The sequence below is a fragment of the Syzygium oleosum genome, unplaced genomic scaffold (genome assembly GCF_021117445.2).
Source record: "Syzygium oleosum isolate NSW1041296 unplaced genomic scaffold, Sole_v2.1 Sole_v2.20, whole genome shotgun sequence".
Classification (NCBI taxonomy): domain Eukaryota; kingdom Viridiplantae; phylum Streptophyta; class Magnoliopsida; order Myrtales; family Myrtaceae; genus Syzygium; species Syzygium oleosum.
In genome coordinates this window covers 1,674,599-1,697,505 of record NW_026607504.1, presented here as the reverse complement: position 1 = coordinate 1,697,505, position 22,907 = coordinate 1,674,599, and the positions used below count along the sequence as shown (strand labels likewise).

The 22,907-nt window shown below is 42.6% G+C and overlaps 1 protein-coding gene across 1 annotated transcript; it reads left to right on the top strand.

Moving 5' to 3' along the window:
- The first annotated feature begins 15,964 nt into the window (after positions 1-15,964).
- On the top strand, positions 15,965-17,371 carry LOC130140631 (uncharacterized). Its single transcript, XM_056320551.1, has one exon. It carries the CDS (start codon positions 15,965-15,967, stop codon positions 17,369-17,371), a length of 1,407 nt encoding a protein of 468 aa, XP_056176526.1.
- The last annotated feature ends 5,536 nt before the right edge of the window (positions 17,372-22,907 follow it).

The window sequence follows — 22,907 nt, the reverse complement described above, 5'->3', positions numbered from 1 at the left end:
ATTTTAACACTTAAATGATCGTTTTTAAAAAAATTTAGCACTTAAGTGATCGTTTTTCAAAAATTTTAGCACTGAAGTGATCCAAAAAAAACTTATGACACTTAAGTGATCGTTTTTCCTCCGACTTGGCACCAAAGTGATCTGAAAAAAAGTTATGGCACCAAAGTGATCTCCGTACACAAGTTATGGCACTTATAGTGTCCTTTTGCCCTTTCTTTTTTTAGCCAAATAGTACCTGCCAAATAGAGATTACAAATCATGCTTAAGTAGTTTATTAGACTTGAAGACTTTGTGTTGCCGGCCGGACAGGTCAATGATAAATAGTATCTCGAGCTATGACCCAAACTGCTGAATATATTTCCCTCCGAACACGGCTTCATTTCGACCTTCCTGTAGATGCCGACAAACAATGGCTATTTTTGTTAACAGATCTTTTTGTTCCCCTTTGATTAAAGACTTTGCAGTGATTAAGTCTATAAGCCATTGAGCCAAGGTGGAAACCTTCTCCTTATTCCAACCCCAAGCAAAAAAACCATATGCATCGGCGCCATTCACAATTAAGTGTCAAATGCTCAACACATTCAATCTCAAAACAGAACACAGAAGCAGGAGAAACCTTTATTTTTTCTTTTGGATAAACTGGCAGCAGCAGGCACCGCATTTGAGCAAAGTTGCTAGAGGAAGTGTTTAATCTTGGGAGGACAGTCAAACACTTCATACTAACTTCCAAACTTTACCGTCAGTTGTATGAGAGCTTGAGGGTCTTGGCTTTAGTAGATGTTTCTTTCTTTTCTGCGTGGTAAAATGGTAGGCTGACTTTGCTGAAAAACAACGCCTCCTGTTCCAGGGCCGAATCATTTGGTCATCAGAACTTCTCCACCTTACGTGACTTCTCAACACCACTGACTGCTCCACTTGCCTTATGGTGTCTTTAGTAGAGGTTAAGTTCCAAGTCCGAGTGTTTGCATCAATTATGCTCCGTTCGTTTCGCAAAAAATAACTTTCAGGATAATTTTTTCCGGATTTTTCGGTGTTCGGTTTTCGGAAAATAAACTACTCAAGGAAAACATTTTTTCTCAATGAAAAAAAAACATTCAAAAGTGAGGATAATGTTTTTCACTTTCTGAAAAGAGGATATCATTTTCCCCGGATCTTCTTCCACCATTCATTTTAATTACTTTATTTATTTATTTATTATAATTTTTAATTATCTTTTTTATTTTCTATTTTTCTTTTCTTTCTCTTTTTTTACCTTATTTTCCGACTGGTTGTGGGCCTAGCCACAAGCGAGCTCGAGCCTCGCCAGAGGGCGGTGGGGCTCTCGCCTAGCCAGAGATCGGCGAGCTCGCCGCTTGCGAGGCCTCGAGCCTCATCAGATGTGGGGAGCTCGCCGCGACTAGCGAGGCGGCCCGCCCCCCTCTGGCAAGGCTCTAGCTCGCCTATAGCCGGTCGCTGGCCTTCGCCGTGGCCAGCGATCGGCCGGAGAAGAAGGTACAAAAAAAAGGGCAAAAGGACACTATAAGTGCCATGACTTGTGTACGGAGATCACTTTGGTGCCATAACTTTTTTTCGGATCACTTTGGTGCTAAGTCGGAGGAAAAACGATCACTTAAGTGTCATAAGTTTTTTTGGATCACTTCAGTGCTAAAATTTTTGAAAAACGATCACTTAAGTGCTAAAATTTTTTAAAAACGATCATTTAAATGCTAAATTTTTTGAAAAACGATCACTTAAGTGCCAATCTCCGGCGAGTCTCCGGCGAGCCACGTCAGCTTCAGAAATTAATAAAAAAAATGCCACGTCGGATTTCCGGCGAAAAATTGTGTACGGCACCGGAGTTGGCACTTAAGTGATCGTTTTTCAAAAATTTTAGCACTTAAGTGATCGTTTTTCAAAAATTTTAGCACTAAAGTGATCCAAAAAAAACTTATGGCACCAAAGTGAGCGCCGTACACAAGTTATGGCACTTGTAGTATTCTTTTGCCCAAAAAAAGAAAGAAAAAATAAAAAAAATAAAAAAAGATAATTAAAAGATAATTAAAAATCAATTCAAAAAATAAAAAATATTAAAAGTAGTGCATGGAGGAAAATCCATCGCATACCAAATGGCGAAAAATATTTTTCGGGTCTTAGCTGAATACCGAAAAATTATGTCATTTTCTTAGAAAATGGCTTGTTGGAAAATATTTTTCAGAATCGTCACATTTTTCGCGAAACGAACGGAACCTTAGACTCCATTCTCAATTCCTTTTTTGTCTGAGTCAGATTAGTGCGATGCAGCATCAAGTCTCAACTCTCCTTCACCCATCTATCCTCCCAAACTTTGACTGCTTTCCCTTTGGCAGTTTGCCATAACCCACCTTCCTTAATTAGTCTCTCCCGTCCAAAACACTACTCCATCCCTAAGACATTCTGCCATATCTTGTTCTAATTTCCATGAAGCTACAATGGGGAAAGTAGAGCCCTTTAAGTATTTTTTACCCAGAACTCTGATGGGTTGCTTTCAATTCTCCAGGCAAAGCATGGCAAGGGGGGCTAGTTAAACCGTGATAAACTTATAAAACCCAAACTTCATTCTAACTTTTGCTTCAGTAAAGCTTTCCCAATGCTTCCGTTGCACTTTCCCTTCATTATTCTGCTGACCCCACCAAACATTGGCTAGAGCTGCGTCCCTTTCCTCCCACCACTTCTTTGAAAACAAGAAACAAAACCTGGAATAAGTTGGTGCGGCATGAACAAGAAATGAAAATAAGGATCCATTTGTTTAAAGGGAAATTGTTTTCAAGAATTTTTTTTTTAACTTATTGGTGTTTGTGTTGTAAAACAGACCGGATATTTGCAATTGGGATTGGAGAAAATGAAATTATCAGAGAAAATAAAACGAGGAACGATAAAGGACACGAAAGATTGATGTGGTTTGGTCCGATTGTCGGTACTTACGATCGGTCATAAATAATCCACTAATCAATCAGATAATTACACGATTACAATAACTCATGTACTTAAGTATTTCCCACCGCTAGATTACACCACCCAATACCCATAGTGCTTACAGCACAAATCTCACAATATTCAAAGCTCTATCAGGTGCGGAACAAAGGGAACCTTCCAAATAGAAGAAAGTATGAAAATAGACCAAGCGACCACCGTGGAGGACACGATGATTGCTCTTAATTTGGCTCTCTTCTCTTGGTGTTTTCCTTCTTGTTCCGATGTGAGCTTCCAACGACCTCCTCTATTTATAGTCAATCATAAGCCCCTTCTTTATAAATATTATGATGCTAGAAGGAGAGGCTCTTTACTAAATGCAGCATGTGGGGGCATGAAGAAATTCTACAAAAGGACAAGCTCGTGGGCTCCATTAATTAATGTCGAGGCTTGTGAAGATCTCCATCTGCGGCTGGACGCGTGAATGAATTCAAGTCTCCAGCACGCCTAGTCTAAGGTCGTAGGAGATCTCTCTTATGCAGCTACTACATATGAGAAAAACAACGAATCTCATGTGCGCGGCCGAACACGCATGCAAGGAATTTATTGCAGGTTCAAACAAAATAATAAAAGGCGCTTGAATTTTGTTTAATCAGTCGGACTTGTTTTGGACCGTGTTTACTCGACGAGCTTATACTCGAGGCATAATGTTAATGGTTTGAATTACGGAAAACTAATCGATCAATGAAAAATATTTTTCATGGACCGAACACAACACGGTTAGATTGAGAGAAAACGACTTTCCCTTCCCCTCTTGGCAAGAAGGAAATCATTCTCCCCAAACCACTCAATAAATGGAAACTTATTATTTTGCTTGAAAAAAATTATAATCAATATATATTTTTCCATTTCAAATAAACAAAATTATAGCAAATGTTCGATTCAAATTTTATGCAATAAAAATGTTATTTCATAACTCATAGTATATCTAATCTATATTGCTTTCGAAATATGAGTTTACAAACTCAAAAAAAAAAAAATATAGCACCACTTACCTGGGAAAACTGAAAACCAACTTACGAAGGTTACTTGAGTCGACGCATTTATATTCTTATCAATTAATCGAAAAACGATTTCAAAATCCAAGTTACACTACTCAAAGAAACGACTCGACTTAACTACGCTTATTTGTTGACCAATCGACTTCTATGTGCTAACGAAGAAACTCGTTTATAGCGAACATTCATCTTTGTCTATTACGTATAGCTCGTACACGAAACTTTAAAAATTCATTTCGGTCAAATCATAAGCTAGAATCGATTGTCATCAAACTCTATAGCTCCACAATACCCTAAAGGCGCGAATGATAACCATTCTATTCCATAAACAATTCCTGGAACAGAAATAGATTTTTCTATTTCTGTTCCCAGGATGAGTTTCTGAGGAAAGAAACTCGTTTGGTAACGACCAAAAATTTCTATTTCTGGAACAGAAATCGTTTGATAACAACATAAATTTCTATTTCCCGGAATAGAAATCCATTTTTTTAGAAATGGTCTCTAAAATGAAAATCAATCAAAACACCCAAACCCTAGTAAAGCCCTAAAGGCTTATTCATACGAAGGATAGTGTTGTTTTTTAGGGGTAAAGACCCCTTTTGGAGTTTTTTTTTTTTTGATAACCGAGGTGTCCGCGCGGCCGGCGAGCTAGGGCTCAAACCGGCGGTGATGCCCGACTAGTCCTCGAGGGGGGCTAACGCAACATCTCACCGCCACGACCCCCCACTTAAATCACCGATGGGCGAGTTTGAACCCAGGACCTCTCGTGAAAGGAACTGAGCGCAAACCAACGCGGCCACCGATGGGTGGGTCCCCTTTTGGAGTTTTAACCCCTAAATAAACCCCTTTTAGGGTTTTTTAGGGGTTAAAACCCCTTTTAAATCTCTAAACTAAGGAGTCTTCAAAAATATCATTTGGGAACCTCAAAAATTTAAATTTGACTCAAAGTGAGTGGCCACAGGTATTCTAAACCATTCTGTGAAGTTTTGAAATTTTTGATTTTTTTGAAAAAATTCACCAAATTTCCTATTTTTCCGAAATCTGACTTTTTTTATTTTCTGGAAATTTTTATGAATTTTTCTGGAATTTTTCAATTTTTATGGATTTTTTGAAATTTTTTTTGAGATTTGTAGGAATTTTCCGGATTTTCTAATTTTTTTGGGTGAATTTTCTGAATTTTTTGATTTTTTTCTGATTTTTCTAAATTTTTTTATGATTTTTTAAATTTTTTTTATTTTCCCGCCGGGAATGAACCGGTTTGACCAGGTCAAACCGGGGCCAAATTTAGGAAGAAATGTATTTTGAAGAGAGAAGACAAGTTCTTTTAGAAATGATTTTTATTTCTCATCTAGAAACAGAAAACCTACTTTTTTTTTGTTTTGATTTTTGGTCCAGAACTAGTTTTAGAACACAAAGTTGTTCCAGAAATAGAAAAATGGAGTTGTGTTACCAAACGGGTTTCTGTTCCAAACCTTTTCCCGGGAACAGACTAATAGTTCTGGACAGAAATAAAAATAGTTATCATGCGCATCCTAAACTATCATTTTAAACAAAATCACAACTTAATAGCTCTTCAATCGAACCCCACAATTCAAAATTTACGTAACTTTCAATTTATAACCTAATTTCGAAAACTATTCCGATTAGATGAACAACGAGTTCGATTACTTATCAAACACTGGGAAACGAAACTAATCCGGCTTGGTGAGGTTTTTGTGATATGTACACTTAAACTTTCTCTCTCCTCTCTTTTCTTCATTTTCTTTTCCCTTCTTTCATTTTAATGCTGGAGTCCTCTTGTTTTCTTTTTGTGCTTCAATATTTTATTCATGGGAAAATGACACAAACAGTTTCTAAATTTTAGTCAAATATGCAATGTGATTCCTGAAATTTTAATTTGTTCAATGTGGTTCCTGGACTTTTGGCACATGTTCAATTTAGTCCATGAACTTAGGGACTAAATTGAACATATTCAGGGACTAAATTGAATATGTACAAAAAGTCCAAAGATAACATTGAACATTAGGCTAAAGTTTAGGGACTACAACAAATAAATTAAGAGTTCAGTGATCACATTACATATTGGGCTAAAGTTTATAGACTGTTTGTATCGTTATCCCTTTATCTATTGAAGAGGAAAGGAAATGAGAGCTGGGGTTTGGGCTTGGGCTTGGCTAATAAAATAAAGAAAAATGAACTTAAGCAGCCCATTATTACAAAAACAATTTAAGTTAAATAGAAAATTAACAAAATTTACATAAAATTCCACGGTACACACTAATTGGATAGTATCTTTTCGATTTAATTACTTAGATTTGATTAATGAAGGGATGAAGCTTTTGTTACTTACCAATAGATGACACAAATCAGAAATAAGGTTATTTGAGCTAAAGAAATCCTAAGAAAATTATAAATAAGGGAATGACATGGAAGAAAGGTAAAATTTATAGAGATTCGGCTCATATAATACTAGTACTAAGTGAAATGAGCGAAGTTATTTTAAGAGTTATTTGAATTTCTTAAAATTATAAATACTGCTTTTAGGGAAATAGTAGTTTAGTAAGGGGATAAATAATCAGCTATGGCCTAACTTCTTTTGGTTAAGATGTGGATGAAGCATTAAAAAGGAAATTGGAAGAAGTTTAACCAATAACATTTTCAAGAGAAGATAGAAAAATGAAAATCTATAAAGAAAATAAAAACAGCGTGATAGAATATTAGAAGAAAAATACGAGAAAAATAAAAATAATTACATTCGGTTAAAAATAAAAGAACTGTATAAAATAATCATACGTGGAAGTAAATCAAAAAGAAAATATATTATCGCGCCTTAGGATTATTGTCCGTTTGTTTGCGGTTTTTTTTTCTTGTGCGGGGGCCGAGAAACCGAAGGAAAATGGCTTCTAGTGTTGTCCTTGTGAAAGTTCGTTTACGATTTGTGGTGTATTATGCTCCTAGTGGAATGAACGTCTCTTGAAGATTACTAAAATCGCCCGAAAAAAGGAAAAAAAAAGGAAAATAATGGCAGCTTCGGAACATGAAATCGACAATCCAGGATTCTACATTAGTCATTTATGGGGCAAGGCATGTTTCAAGACATCCGTACAAATAAAACAAGGAGGATGTATATTAAACAGGTTGATACTTGTAATCATGACTCGAAACGATTCTTAATCTCTAATGACTTTGAATGCTCCTACATAACTCCTGTCAACAACCAGCTGATACTTCTAAAACTTTAAGCTATTAGGGATTTGGCTGGATCTATGTCCTATTTCCTAACACAAGTTTAGATAAATGTGTAGCAAATGCGATATGAAAGTGGTTCACATCATGCAAATGTTATTGAAAAAGTAGATTCATTTTGCTCGCAAAACGAAAGCACGGATGGGACTTCGGATAGCATCGGAAGCCACTCAAAAGAGTTACTTGACATATGTTTGAGTGCCATTTAGCCAGATTAATACTGAGATGAAGGCCTTCTAACAAACTTCATCACCAGTCAAATGATTAAAGTGGAATGCCATGCTATTGCAACATTTTGAGTTATTGAGGTGTCATACTAACCTTCACAACATGATGTAAATTTCATAAGCCTTCTACTTTTACGCCTCCGGGTTCTCTGCCTTTGCCCATAAAATTCCGCGACCTGTCGACATAATGTTCCAGTCTAGTTCTTCTATCCAGATCCTTGAGTATAATGTTCAGTTATGACCAAACACAATTTTGGTCTGCACTTTTGATTTAAACTTAAACAGAAAACTGGAAAAATTTATAACAAATAGGGCCTCGTTATCCCGATTCCTCCAAAATATGGAGGCCATGACTCATTACCTTGTTTGATCGAGATTGGAGAAATGAGGGGAAGCAAACTTCTGCATGATGGTTTATTAGAAATGAATTAAGCTGAGAACCTATTCTGGCCAACACGAGAAATTGTATTCATAGCTATCAAAAGAGTATATCAAGTCCATTTCAAGGGAACAATCGCACATTTATTGTTTGCTTGATGAAACTGGAGACACTTTATTCGAAATCTTATGTATAGATGGTAGATATTTGGATGCTATCGCGTAGCACAGAACACATCGAAAAGGTATACCACGATGTGCACCCAGAAATGAGCAATACAGTCATTGAACTTTCACATAACAGATTGTAAATCACACAAACCTTATTTGGTGCATCCGTCTTCGTTGCCTTCCTCTATAGAACCTCACGAACCAACGCTCAATTCTGGCAGTCGTGTTTAGCCCCATAACCACGCCGATGACCAGCCCGCTTCCAAAACCCATCAAGACGATTTTCCAGTCAAGTTCTTCGAACCACGTCCCTGAGTCCTCTTCGGCGAATGCACCAGATGGTAATGCCCGGGGCACTTCAACAGGATTTCCGCAATTTTTTGTAAGAGGAACTCCGCACAGTCCTAAGTTCCCTCCATAAGAGTCATTGCCGAATGTAGTGAACTGGTTCGCATGAGGTATGGGCCCAAAAAGATGGTTGTCCGACACATTGAAGAAAGCAAGGATAATGAGTTGGGTCAGTGCTGGAGGGATCATTCCCGAGAGCTTATTGCTTGAAAGCTCAAGAGATTCTAGTTCGGTCAAATTCGCCAGGGACGAAGGGATGGAGGTGTTGACCCATAAATGCTATTTTGAGATAGGTCCAACCATTGCAACCCACTTTGGCATGATAGGAAGATGGGGAGCTCACTCAAGTTGATAGAAGCCAAGCCAACAACGAACAAGTTTGAAAGGCTAGCGTTCATGTCGGGTTCAATAATCGACGAGAATTCATTGAAGGAGAGTAGCAACATCGTTAAATGTTGAAGTTTGAGTACCTCATCTAGCCGCAAAGTGCCATTCAGGTTGTTTGATCGCAAGTCCAGGATAGCAAGATTCTTGACGTTGGAGGTGTTTTCAGGAATTGGGCTAGTTAATCTGTTAAAAGATAGGTCAAGATAAGTTAGCCAGGTGGGGCCAGGGATCTCAGTTGGAATTTGACCGGTTAATTAATTATGATGGAGGTCTAAGAAAAAGAGGTTGGTGAGGTTGATCAAGGGAGCAGGATTTTCCCCAGAGAGTTTATTCATGCTAAGATCCAAGGAGGAGAGTCGGACGAGCTTCCTAATGAAATATGGGATTTTACCTAAGAGTTTGTTACCTTTGAAATTCAACACGGTAAGTTGAGTCAGTTTACCTATTAAAGATGGAATGTTCCCTGATAAATTGGAGTCACTGATATCGAACTCGCTGAGGAAAGCTAAGTTCTCGAGCGAAGCTGGTAGCGGGCCTGAAAAATTGGTCCCCCTAAGAAACAACGACTTAATGGGACTGTGCAAGTGAAACTCTGGCAAATGAATTGACAACTCTGGATTGTAACCCAAATCAAGAAGTTACGGCCTCGGCAGTTCGAAGAGGTTGTTGGGGGTGTCCCTTGCAATTCGCAGCCTGGGAGTACAAGTGATGTCAAGTAAGATAATTTTGCATCGGCATCGGGAAACGGAGCCGACACATTCAACCAGGTAAGATCGAGGTGTTCCAGTTTGGTCAACTTCTGAACCACGGTCTCCATGCTGGGATTCCCTAGCTCCAGCCCAAAGTTCCAAGAGAGATCGAGGGAGGACAACGTAGTCAACTTTAGGACTTGAGATGGGATTTGACCTCCGAAGCTGGACCTAGAGAGGCTCAGGCTCGTCAACTCCACAAGATCACCTATGGCGGACGGTATTTGAGAGTCATTGAAGTCGTTCCCGGCGAGGTTGAGGCTTTGGAAGTGAGCGAGGTGGATGAGGCTGGCGTTCGAGTTGATAGGACCGGAGAGACAACTTTAGCTGAGGTCGAGCTCGGTCACGTAGCCTGTCCCTTCATCACACTCCACGCCTTCCCAGCTACAGCACTCCCCGTCTTCCAGCTTCAACGATTCTAGCATTGACGGGTCGCCGTAAATCCGGCCAATCTCCGTCTGTGCATGGAAGAGAGATTGCTTTAATTCTAGCAAGGCAGACCGCTCCTGCTCGTGGCACTTCGCTGGCCTCGTTGAAGGCAGTGTCTTCGAGGAAGCAAAGTGGAGTGGAATTATTGCGATGAAAACCACCAAGATATCAAATGGTGTTCGTTTCATGATGATTACATTGTTCAACACTCTTCTTGGGTTTTGGTTTTGCTGGGTAGGCGAGGTGAAGACGCCGTTATATAATTTGCTCATTCCTCGTGGTCGTGGATCATGGCCGTCACACTTAAACAGGATGCATTCCCACTAATACATGATTGAAAATTTTCAATCCCGTTCATTATATAATCTGCTTGCGTGTTCTATTTCAATGCATTTAGATACATATGATCATTGTCACCAACTCAGTTAAATTAGTTCAGTTTTTTTTTTGGTCGATAAATAGTTCAGTTGGTATGACCACAATAATACCATGCTTAAGTAGCTTATTTGACTTGACGACTTGTATCGCTGGCTGGACTGGTCAATCATAAATAGCCGGTTGTCCATTTACTCTTTTTGACCAAATAGTACTTGCCAAACAGAGATGACAAATCATGCTTAAGCAGTTTATTAGACTTGAAGACTTGTGTCGCCCGCCGGACAGGTCAATGATAAAAAGTATCTCAAGCTATGACCCAAACTACTGAATGGACTTCCCTCCGAACACGGCTTCAATTCGACCTTCCCGTAGATGCTGACAAACAATGGCTAATTTTCTTAACATATCCTTTTTTTCCGCTTTTATTAAAGACTTTGCAGTGATTAAGTCTAGAAGCCATTGAGCAAAGGTGGAAACCTTCTCCTTATTCCAACCCCAAGCAAAAAAAGCATATACATCGGCCACATATTTCAATTGCCAAATACGCTATTTATACTCTTGATACGATTCCCATTTGTTGCAGATTTGGAATGTTCATTCCTCTGGGCCCAAGTTTACTTTGGATGCGCATGAGAAGGGGCTGAACTTTGTTGATTACTTCTCGAGGGATGATATGCTCTATTTACTGAGTGGTTCCGATGATTACACTGCTAAGGTTCGCAAACTTTATCGTTCTTAATTTAATATATCAGTCCATTATTAGCAAGAGATCAATTGATATATGATTTGTTAAATAACAAGTACAGGTTTGGGACGATAAAGCCAAAAGCTGTGTACAAAAACTCAAGGGACACGAGCACAATGTTACCGCTGTATGTGCGCATCCTGAGCTGCCTATTGTAATCACCGGTTCAGAGGATGAGACTCTTCGTATGTGGAATGTAAATGGCTTCGGGTATGCATTGTCGGAATTTGTACAGTTATAGCATGCTCTAGAATGCAGCTTCAATTACAGAAGTCGAATGAAAATACCACCTCTGTCTTTTACAGATTTTCCACAGGATATGACTGTTTATGTCCCTGGATGCTTGGTTGTTTTGCGAATGACTCCAACATCATGTCACGTACAGGCTTAAGCACATACTGAAAATCGGTCATGGAAGGATTTGGGATATTGCATATCAGAAAGGATCGTGCCGGTAACATTCATGCCTGGTCTAAATGCTTCATTTCCTCGTTATACCTATGCTTTGACAATGATAAGAGATTATGATGCTCCGAGGTTTTCCATTGCCACTATAAAGACATTCATGTGCACTCTGCGGTTTCAGTACAAAGATAAAATCTTCCGTGTCCATTGTCCCATTTTTTTGTGCCTTTCGCTCTGCAGGGTTGCAGTTGCTTGCGACGAGGGAATAGTAGTGGTCAAGGTAGTGTGCTGATAGTGTGGAATGAAACAGATTCCCACCTCTATAACTGTTACTTTCAATTTGATGTTCAAATAAGAGTGCATATCATTCTTCCGTCAAAGGAACAAAGTGTTACTTTGTACTAGTTTATGTGTATACTCTCTGCGTCCTGCCAGTGGCAGTATTTTCCAATGTAACCCAAAGATCTCATACTTTCCTTTTGTGGTGTGTCCTGGTGAGAGTTCGTTTAACGAACTGTGGTGTATTATGCTCCTGGGGGAATGGGGAAATAAATCTCTCTCGAAGATGACCAAAATTGCCCGAAAAAAGGAAAAGGAAAATAATGACAGCTTTGGAACATGAAACCGACAAATCGTCAAAAGTTTTAGGACTAAATTATTACAAGTGCAACATGTTTATGACTATTTTTTTAATCTCACCCAAAATACACAAAACTCATCAACAAAAATTCTCTTTTCCCTTCCATTTCTTTCCTCTTCCTTTCCTAGGATTTACTAATAATCTTGTTGGTCCCGTTCTCTCTATTATTCAATATAGATTAAAGAGTAAGGTCTATTGCACCAAGTTTCATACTCTGAGAGGCAGAATCATCCTTAAGGATAGTGTTTGCATGCCTCTTACTGATGATCTTATATTCATCTTTTCCAACATATTTCCAACAGGGTAAGCCTCCACGAACAACCCGTGATCTCTATCTCCCGAAAGACATGTTAGGTTTCGGTCCAGCTAGAACTCCCCATTGAGGTTTGCCATGACGTAGTAATAAGGCAGAAGATGGTGTAGAAATGAAGATTGGGGTAAGAGTTGGATCAGTGCAGCAGAGTCCCGTATATAGGTTTGGCCTCGAGAGGGCCTATAAAAGCTCGTGAAGAATCAAAATGTGAGATTAGATGCTCTCTTTTGATCGTTAAAATAGATCTCTAAGCCCGGGTCTTTCTTGAACCCAACATCTCTTGGATCTCCTCGGTCATGGTGCACCGTCCTTCGGCCAATTCCTTTATCCAAAGCCGGAATGTTATTTGGAATTGAGAAATGAGGTGTTGACGGTGCTGCCGTTTTTCACGATAGTGACGGTGCTTCTTCCACCTCTCATTTTTCAAAGGGAAATTGGTTGACTCACTTAAACGATTTCTGTGACATTCCGAATTTTGGCACATTTTTGGGATTTATAAAACGTGTAATTCATCAGTGTGCTTATAGTAAAATCTCGCCCGGGAACTGATCACTCCCGGTTATTGTTTTTAAAATTGAGATTTCGCTAGAATCGCATTCGATCGAATTTGGCCGTTAATTAGAGCCCAAACTTTGGTGTTGAATTTCTTGGAATTCCGGAACAAATTTAATTGGACGGTGTCGATATTAGTGTGACCAATCTCGATATTACCCGGGATATGTGAAAAGTGAATTTTTGACCGGGTGCGAATTTGGACTGGTAGACCACCCTCGCAGTGTGTTTTTATTAACACCCTTTTTGGCCAAATCCTAAAAATATTAATTAGGATTTTTCGGAGACCGTCGGATCGTTTTTCGGGTTTAAACCGTGACCGTTGGATCGCGATTATTACGATTTGACCTTTGCTTCTCTCTCTCTCTCTTTTCCCCCTTCCCCGCCGACACCCCTCCACGCCTCTGACTCTCACCCACTCCCCCTCTGACTCCCACCAATTCCCAACCAAAGCCCATCATTTCTTTTCCTTTTTATTTCTTTCTCTGTTTTTTTTTTCTTCCTTCTTTTCCTTCTTGGCCGTGCTTCTTCTTCGTGCATGTGCTTCTTCTTCGTTCTGCTTCGGGCTTCTACTTCTGCTGGTTGCTGCTGCTGCTTCTAGCTTCTTCACTTGCTGCCACCGCCGGCCTGTTCTCGTCGGCCCAGTCGCCACCCGTCGCCGCGATTGCCCGTCGCCGGCCACACCCGCAGCTCGTCGGACCGAGCTCGCCCTACCCAGCTCCGTTCGCTGCCGGGACTGACTCTGCCGTCCACCTCCGACCGTCGCCGCTGCTGTCCCAGTCGTCGGGAACAGCCAGGCCACGCCGGAGCAGCCCCACAGCGGCCGTTTCTTCACCGCGCTCGTTCGCCGCGGACAGGCTTCGCCAGCCGCTTTCCCCTCCCCCGACGCCGCTACTTCTGGCTTCTGCTCCTGCTTGCTGCTCGTTTGACCGCGCCTCGCCGGTGACTAGCCTAGCCACTGCCGCCTACCGCCTTGCGCCGCCGTTCAGCCCTGGAACCAGCCCCGACCAGCCACTACAGGAGCTGTCTCCCCTCGCCACGCCCGTTCGTCGCTCACCGGAGCATTCCGAGGACACCGCGGACCGCCCTTGTCGCCGCCGTCGTCCTCGCGTCGTCGCCGGCGTTAGCCGAGTAAGTTAACCCCTAATCCCGTGTTTAGGGTGTTAAACTTGCTTAGGGTAGTTTAGATTAAGTTTAATTAAGATTATGTTTAGTTAATTAGAATTAGGCGATAGGTTATCGGTAATAGTTCGATAGACTATTGTTGGATTGCGATAAGTTATCGCGAATGTGGTGATAGGTTATCAATTATATTAGTATTGTTGATTATTTTGTTAAATAGAAATGTTTTCGGAATTAAATATTATTTTATTATTTTCGGATTTAAATATTAATATTTTATTATTAAATAATTAATTTCCGAAAATTAAATATTATTATTTTCGAAAAATTTCTAACGTCATATTGTGATGCCAATGTTGGATTTTACCATATAAATTGACATTTTTAGGAAATGATTTGAATGATTTCAATTCGAGGAAATATTTTGACATTTTGGAAAACTAAATTATTTTATTCTGTTATGCCAAGTAATGTTAATGATACTTTGTGGTTGATATTCGTGTTTGATATCGAAGATTGAAAGAATTGATTGACTGTTTGCATGTGTGGCCACTTGGTATTATTGTATGACATCGAGGAGAGCACGATTCATGTATGCATGGGCTAATTGAGAAGATAATAATTGGCCGGAATGCTTGTGTGCTCGTGTGGTCACACGTTAAAGCCGTCTTCTTGTGTATCGCTTGACGTTGCCCGATTTATCGGATGCCCGGGGATAATCTGGAGTGCCGATACCCTCGGATGCCTTGTCGCGGCCCGAGGCGGACTCGATGCTCCTTACGGGATACCATCTTACTGTGTATCGTTTGATGTTGCCGTATTGGAATGCCGTCATCCTGTGTATCGTTTGACGTAGCCGTGCCCGACGGGGCGGGACGGAGCCCGGTTTTTACCGGTAGACCGCCATCTTGCTTGCGTATCGCTTGATGTGTGGTGGCCCGAGGGCGTAATAATTGGAATACGTGTGATGCATAGTGCTTGATTATGGGGTAGAAACTGCTAGGCATGGTATGGGACGTGCCAGCGGGTTTTGCCTTATAATCGAGACACGCGCGACTATGTTGCATTAATGCATGGAAAATCTCGTTAAATGCTTCGAGTATGTGACATATGCATTTCATCAACGTGTGTACCAAGGCGAGGTGAGGATGCCTGTGGTTGTTAATGATGTTGTTGTTGCCGTTTCGCCTGTTTAGGGACCCCCGTGCGAGTTGGCCTCCTAAGCGGGGCTTAGGCCGTTAACTTATTGAGATTTTATCTCATTTGTTGTTGTTAAACCTTTTTCAGGACCTTAGCTTGTCGTTGCTTCTTATGCGGTTTGGAGTACCGCAGTTTTTGGTTGATCTTTGAGGGTTAGGCCTGAAAGCTGATCTTTTGGATGGAGTAGATTAACCCTAACCTTTGTCTTTTGCTGGTTTTTGTGGAAACGCCCGGAGTGGGCCTGTAAGTATGTTCCCAGGGGTTAATCAAGTGAATATTAAAATGGCTTTTTGTCATGTCTGGTTTTCCTCTGCTATCCCTGATTTAATTATTGTCTGGGGATTGTTGTGTTGGTTATCGTTTCCGCTTGCGTAATTCAAAGATAAAAAGAAAAGGGTCGGCGACGAGTCCTGGGATGTCGCATTTTAACGACCATAGCGGGATGTCGTGCGCCCGCGGGGTTCGGGGCGTGACATCCCCATCCGAATTGGTATCAGAGCAAGGTCAGCTCGATCCAAGTTTGGTCGAGACCTGGAGTGATAAGGTGCGATGGGTTTTGGGATAGTGAGTTAGGAAGACACTAAGTGCCTGTGTTTGGTTGTTAGCTTTTTCATTCGTAAGCAAGTTGTTCAGGAATTCTAATTCCTTGTTGGAATTGGAAAGCAGGTTTCTGTAAAGATCCTGCGAGATGGATAATCCTGAACCGAGAGCCCCTAGGAGGAGGGCCGAACCAGGTCAGGCTGGTGCCAGAAGGAGAGCACCAGGGGATCCTAGATTGGACCAGATCCTGCAGGCTTTAGAGACTTTAATAGGGCAGCAGGCTCAGAATCAAGCCGCCGCTGCCGCTGCTGTACCTGCACCTGCACCTGCGCCTGTGCCTGTAGATGTTCCGTTAGCTGGCAATGGAAATGGGAACCAGCCCATGCACAAGTTGGTGGAGCAATTTCTGAAACTCAAGCCGCCCAAGTTCACTGGCACGGGTGATCCTGAGGCTGCAACCCTCTGGATTAGGGAGTTGGAAAAGGTTTTTGCCTTACTGAGATGTACAGATGAAGACAAGGTGACACTGGCAGTCTACCAATTGCAAGGTAACGCCAGTACTTGGTGGGAAGCTACCCAGAGGAGGGTATTTCCCGAAGGTACGGCCCGGGTGTGGGGTGCCTTCGTGGAAGCTTTTTATAATAAGTACTTTTCGGACTGCGCTCGAGAGCAGAAGATGAATGAGTTTCAGCGTCTTCGGCAGAACCAATTGTCGGTAGACCAGTACGAGGCAAGGTTTGCTGAGCTGTCCCAATATGCCCCGAGGTTGATTGAAGACCCAGTTGACAAGGCAAGGAGGTTTAGGGATGGGCTGAAACCTGAGATTAAGGATCAACTGGTGCCCCTGAATCTGAAGGACTATAATGAGCTGTATGAAAGAGCGCAATTAATTGAGAGAAACTTGGCTGAGAGGACAGCCGCGTCTGGATCGCGGTTTGTGCCAAACAAGGATAATCATCGGTTTGGGAAGAGACCGATGACAGGAAGTAAGTTCCACGTCCCTCCTAATAAGAAAGGTGGCGTGAGGAAACCGGTGTACAACAATAATGGCCCCTGTCGATTCTGTGGAAGACACCATGGATCAGCCCCTTGCCCTATGAGGACGGGAGTTTGTTTTGGATGTGGCCAGCACGGCCACCACGTGAGAGACTGTCCACGCCAGGCAGCGGGAGCGCAAAGACCAATGCAGCAGGTAGGACAACCTACAAGTAGTGCCCCGCCGAACCAGTGGAACCGACCCCAAGTGCAAGGAAGGGTCTATGCTGTCACAAGGAAGGAGGCGGAGGACTCGCCTGCCGTCATTACAGGTACGGTTTCATTACACGACCATGCTGCCTATGCTTTGTTTGATCCTGGAGCTACGCATTCATTTGTGGCTAAGCAATTTGTGGAATTAGTGGGGTTAAGTCCGAAACCGCTGGGAGTGGTTTATAATATTTCTACCCCTTTAAAGAATAGTATAGTGTCTGCAGTAGGCTGTACTGGTTGTAGATTATCTGTTGGTGGTCGTGAGGACAAAGATAGATTTGATTGTTTTGACGATGTTCGACTTTGACGTGATTATTGGAATGGATTGGCTCACCAAGCAACGAGCCACTTAAACCGCTATCGTAAGACGATACGGTTTGAGCCGATAGGGAGTGTCGGTTTTGAGTTTGTCGGGAATCGAGGAGGACCTTCGATCCCTTTAATCTCATCACTCGAGGCGACTCAGTTATTGGATGAGGGTTGCCAAGGCTATTTGGCGACTGTAATTGACACTTTGGTAGAGGAACCTGGTATGCAAGATATTGCTGTGGTGCGAGAATTTTCGGACGTTTTCCCTGAGGAATTGCCTGGGTTGCCCCCAGAAAGGGAAATCGAATTTGTGATTGAGTTGGCCCCTGGAACGGAACCGATTTCTAAGGCACCTTATAGAATGGCATTATCGGAATTGAAGGAGTTAAAGGTTCAGATGCAGGAATTGTTGGACAAAGGATTCATTCGTCCTAGTGCATCACCTTGGGGAGCGCCAGTTCTATTTGTAAGGAAGAAGGACGGGTCGTTGCGCCTTTGCATCGACTATCGGCAACTCAATCAGGTGACGATTAAGAATAAGTATCCGTTGCCTAGGATAGATGATTTGTTTGACCAACTTCAAGGAGCTTCGGTATTCTCGAAGATAGACCTGAGAACAGGTTACCACCAGTTGAGAATTCGAAAGGAAAATATATCGAAGACGGCATTTAGAACGCGCTATGGACATTATGAGTTTACCGTGATGCCGTTTGGTCTGACAAATGCACCTGCAGCTTTTATGGACTTGATGAACAGGGTGTTCAAGGAGTATTTGGATAAGTTCGTGATCGTGTTCATTGATGACATTTTGGTGTATTCGAAGAGTTCAGAGGAACACCAACAGCATTTGAGGACAGTGCTGCAGGCTCTTCGAGATCATAAATTGTATGCCAAGCTTAGTAAGTGCGAGTTTGGTTAACTCGAGTGGATTTCCTTGGACACGTGATTTCTGGGGAAGGAATTTCAGTAGACCCAGCTAAGATTGAGGCGGTTATGAATTGGCCTAGACCAACGACTGTAACTGAAGTTCGGAGTTTCTTGGGATTGGCTGGCTATTATAGGAGGTTCGTGGAAAAGTTTTCTGCTATAGCCATGCCCTTGACGCGATTACTGAAAAAGGACACGAAGTTCGAATGGACGGATAAGTGTGAGCTTAGTTTTCAAGAGCTTAAACAGAAGCTAACTACTGCGCCTGTTCTAACGTTACCGTCTGATTCAGGGGGATATGAGATTTATAGCGACACGTCATACAAAGGATTGGGATGTGTGTTAATGCAACATGGAAGAGTTGTGGCATATGCGTCCAGACAATTAAGACCACACGAATAGAATTACCCAACGCACGACTTGGAATTGGCTGCTATCATATTCGCGCTTAAGATTTGGAGGCATTATCTGTGCGGAGAAAGGTTTCATATCTATACGGATCATCAGAGTTTAAAGTATCTATTTTCGCAGAAAGAATTGAATATGAGACAGCGTAGATGGATGGAGTTGCTGAAGGACTATGATTGCGACATTTTGTATCATCCGGGTAAGGCTAACAAGGTAGCCGATGCGTTAAGCCGAAAGTCCTCGATTGCGCATATGATGGTTCAAGAATGGATTTTGCTTGAAGGATTCCGGGACTCGGATTTTAGGTTCGAGGTAAGTCACCTCTCGAGTTTAATGGCTACTCTCAGAATTGAACCCGAAGTACAAATTAAGATTAAAGCAGCGCAACCTTCGGATCCTGAACTGCAAAAGATTCTGCAAATGGATGCATCTAAGAGGAAACCTGACTTTCAAGTATCCGATGATGGGATCTTGAAGTTTCGTGGACGGTTGTGTGTGCCCAATGATGAAAGACTTAAAGAGGAAATTTTAGCGAGAAGCTCATCGCAAGAAACTACGGTATTCATCCAAGGCAAGACAAAAATGTATCGAAATCTTCGCCAATATTATTGGTGGAATGGCATGAAAGGAGATATTGCCAAGCATGTGGCTAGATGTTTAACGTGTCAACAGGTGAAGGCTCAACACTGTAAACATGGCGGACTACTGCAACCTCTGGAAATACCAGAATGGAAATGGGAGCATATCACGATGGATTTCGTGATGGGTCTACCGAGGAGCCAAAGAGGTAATGATTCCATCTGGGTTGTGGTAGATAGACTCACAAAGTCTGCTCATTTCATTCCAGTGCGAAAGGACTTTGCCATGGACAAGTATGCTGAGTTGTACGTGAGACGTATAGTTCGTCTCCATGGCGTGCCGGTGACGATCACGTCAGATCGAGACCCCAAGTTCACCGCCACGTTCTGGAAAAGTCTTCAAGGCGCCATGGGAACAAAGCTGCAGTACAGCACTGCTTTTCATCCGCAGATAGATGGACAATCCGAGAGAACGATTCAGACTCTCGAGGATATGCTACGAGCCTGCGTTTTGGATTTCAAAGGGAGTTGGGAAGAACAGTTGCATCTTGTCGAATTCGCGTACAATAACAGTTATCAGCAGAGTATCAAAATGGCACCTTTCGAAGCACTTTATGGCAGACCCTGTAGGACTCCTGTTTGTTGGAACGAAGTTGGAGAACGAAAGATTTCGGGACCCGAGTTGGTACAACAGTCGTCGGATGCTGTTAAAGTCATCAGGGATAGGCTAAGGACTGCCCAAAGTCGCCAGAAAAGTTATGCAGATAGGCGACGTAGACCATTGGAGTTTCAGGTCGGAGATCATGTGTTCCTCAAGGTATCACCGATGCGAGGGATATCGCGCTTTGGCAAGAAAGGCAAGCTGAGCCCAAGATATGTAGGACCGTTCGAAATCTTGGAGCGAATTGGAGCGTTGGCATATCGTCTAGCATTGCCACCAAGGTTGGCTCAAGTACATGATGTATTCCACGTGTCTATGCTAAGAAAGTATGAACCGGATCCGACCCATGTTTTGAACTACGAAGAGATCGACGTGGATGACAGAGTGTCGTACGTGGAAAAACCCGTGAGAATTGAGGATCGGAAGGAGCAGGTATTAAGAAACAAAACGATTCCTCTTGTCAAAGTAGTGTGGCAATATCATGGGACCGAGGGAGCCACGTGGGAAAGTGAAGAGTTGATGCGACACCAATACCCCCATTTGTTTGAATAGTTGGGTTGGGGTATAAATTTCGAGGACGAAATTTTTGTAAGGGGGAAAGAGTTGTGACATTCCGAATTTTGGCACATTTTTGGGATTTATAAAACGTGTAATTCATCAGTGTGCTTATAGTAAAATCTCGCCCGGGAACTGATCACTCCCGGTTATTGTTTTTAAAATTGAGATTTCGCTAGAATCGCATTCGATCGAATTTGGCCGTTAATTAGAGCCCAAACTTTGGTGTTGAATTTCTTGGAATTCCGGAACAAATTTAATTGGACGGTGTCGATATTAGTGTGACCAATCTCGATATTACCCGGGATATGTGAAAAGTGAATTTTTGACCGGGTGCGAATTTGGACTGGTAGACCACCCTCGCAGTGTGTTTTTATTAACACCCTTTTTGGCCAAATCCTAAAAATATTAATTAGGATTTTTCGGAGACCGTCGGATCGTTTTTCGGGTTTAAACCGTGACCGTTGGATCGCGATTATTACGATTTGACCTTTGCTTCTCTCTCTCTCTCTCTTTTCCCCCTTCCCCGCCGACACCCCTCCACGCCTCTGACTCTCACCCACTCCCCTCTGACTCCCACCAATTCCCAACCAAAGCCCATCATTTCTTTTCCTTTTTATTTCTTTCTCTGTTTTTTTTTTCTTCCTTCTTTTCCTTCTTGGCCGTGCTTCTTCTTCGTGCATGTGCTTCTTCTTCGTTACGCCGGGCTTCTACTTCGCTGGGTTGCTTCGCCGCTTCTAGCTTCTTCACTTGCCGCCACCGCCGGCCCGTTCTCGTCGGCCCGGTCGCCACCCGTCGCCGCGATTGCCCGTCGCCGGCCACACCCGCGGCTCGTCGGACCGAGCTCGCCCTACCCGGCTCCGTTCGGCTGCCGGAGGCCCGGCTCTGCCGTCCACCTCCGGCCGTCGCACTGCTTGTCCCGGTCGTCGGGAACAGCCCGAGGCCACGCGGAGCGACCCACGCGCGGCCGTTTCTTCACCGCGCTCGTTCGCCGCGGACAGGCTTCGCCGGCCGCTTTACCCTCCCCGGCGCCGCGCTTCGGCTTTCGCTCACGCTTGCTTGCTCGTTCGGCCGCGCCTCGCCGGTGACTAGCCCAACCCTATGCCGCTACCGCCTTGCGCCGTGTTCGGCCACGGAACCCGGCCAGAGCCGGCCCACTACGGGAGCGTCTCCCCTCGCCACGCCCGTTCGTCGCTCACCGGAGCATTCCGAGGGACACCGCGGACCGCCCTTGTCGCCGCCGTCGTCCTCGCGTCGTCGCCGGCGTTAGCCGAGTAAGTTAACCCCTAATCCCGTGTTTAGGGTGTTAAACTTGCTTAGGGTAGTTTAGATTAAGTTTAATTAAGATTATGTTTAGTTAATTAGAATTAGGCGATAGGTTATCGGTAATAGTTCGATAGACTATTGTTGGATTGCGATAAGTTATCGCGAATGTGGTGATAGGTTATCAATTATATTAGTATTGTTGATTATTTTGTTAAATAGAAATGTTTTCGGAATTAAATATTATTTTATTATTTTCGGATTTAAATATTAATATTTTATTATTAAATAATTAATTTCCGAAAATTAAATATTATTATTTTCGAAAAATTTCTAACGTCATATTGTGATGCCAATGTTGGATTTTACCATATAAATTGACATTTTTAGGAAATGATTTGAATGATTTCAATTCGAGGAAATATTTTGACATTTTGGAAAACTAAATTATTTTATTCTGTTATGCCAAGTAATGTTAATGATACTTTGTGGTTGATATTCGTGTTTGATATCGAAGATTGAAAGAATTGATTGACTGTTTGCATGTGTGGCCACTTGGTATTATTGTATGACATCGAGGAGAGCACGATTCATGTATGCATGGGCTAATTGAGAAGATAATAATTGGCCGGAATGCTTGTGTGCTCGTGTGGTCACACGTTAAAGCCGTCTTGCTGTGTATCGCTTGACGTTGCCCGATTTATCGGATGCCTGGGGATAATCTGGAGTGCCGATACCCCGGATGCCTTGTCGCGGCCCGAGGCCGGACTCGATGCTCCTTACGGGATACCATCTTACTGTGTATCGTTTGATGTTGCCGTATTGGAATGCCGTCATCCTGTGTATCGTTTGACGTAGCCGTGCCCGACGGGGCGGGACGGAGCCCGGTTTTTACCGGTAGACCGCCATCTTGCTGCGTATCGCTTGATGTGTGGTGGCCCCGAGGGGGCGTAATAATTGGAATACGTGTGATGCATAGTGCTTGATTATGGGGTAGAAACTGCTAGGCATGGTATGGGACGTGCCCAAGCGGGTTTTGCCTTATAATCGAGACACGCGCGACTATGTTGCATTAATGCATGGAAAATCTCGTTAAATGCTTCGAGTATGTGACATATGCATTTCATCAACGTGTGTACCAA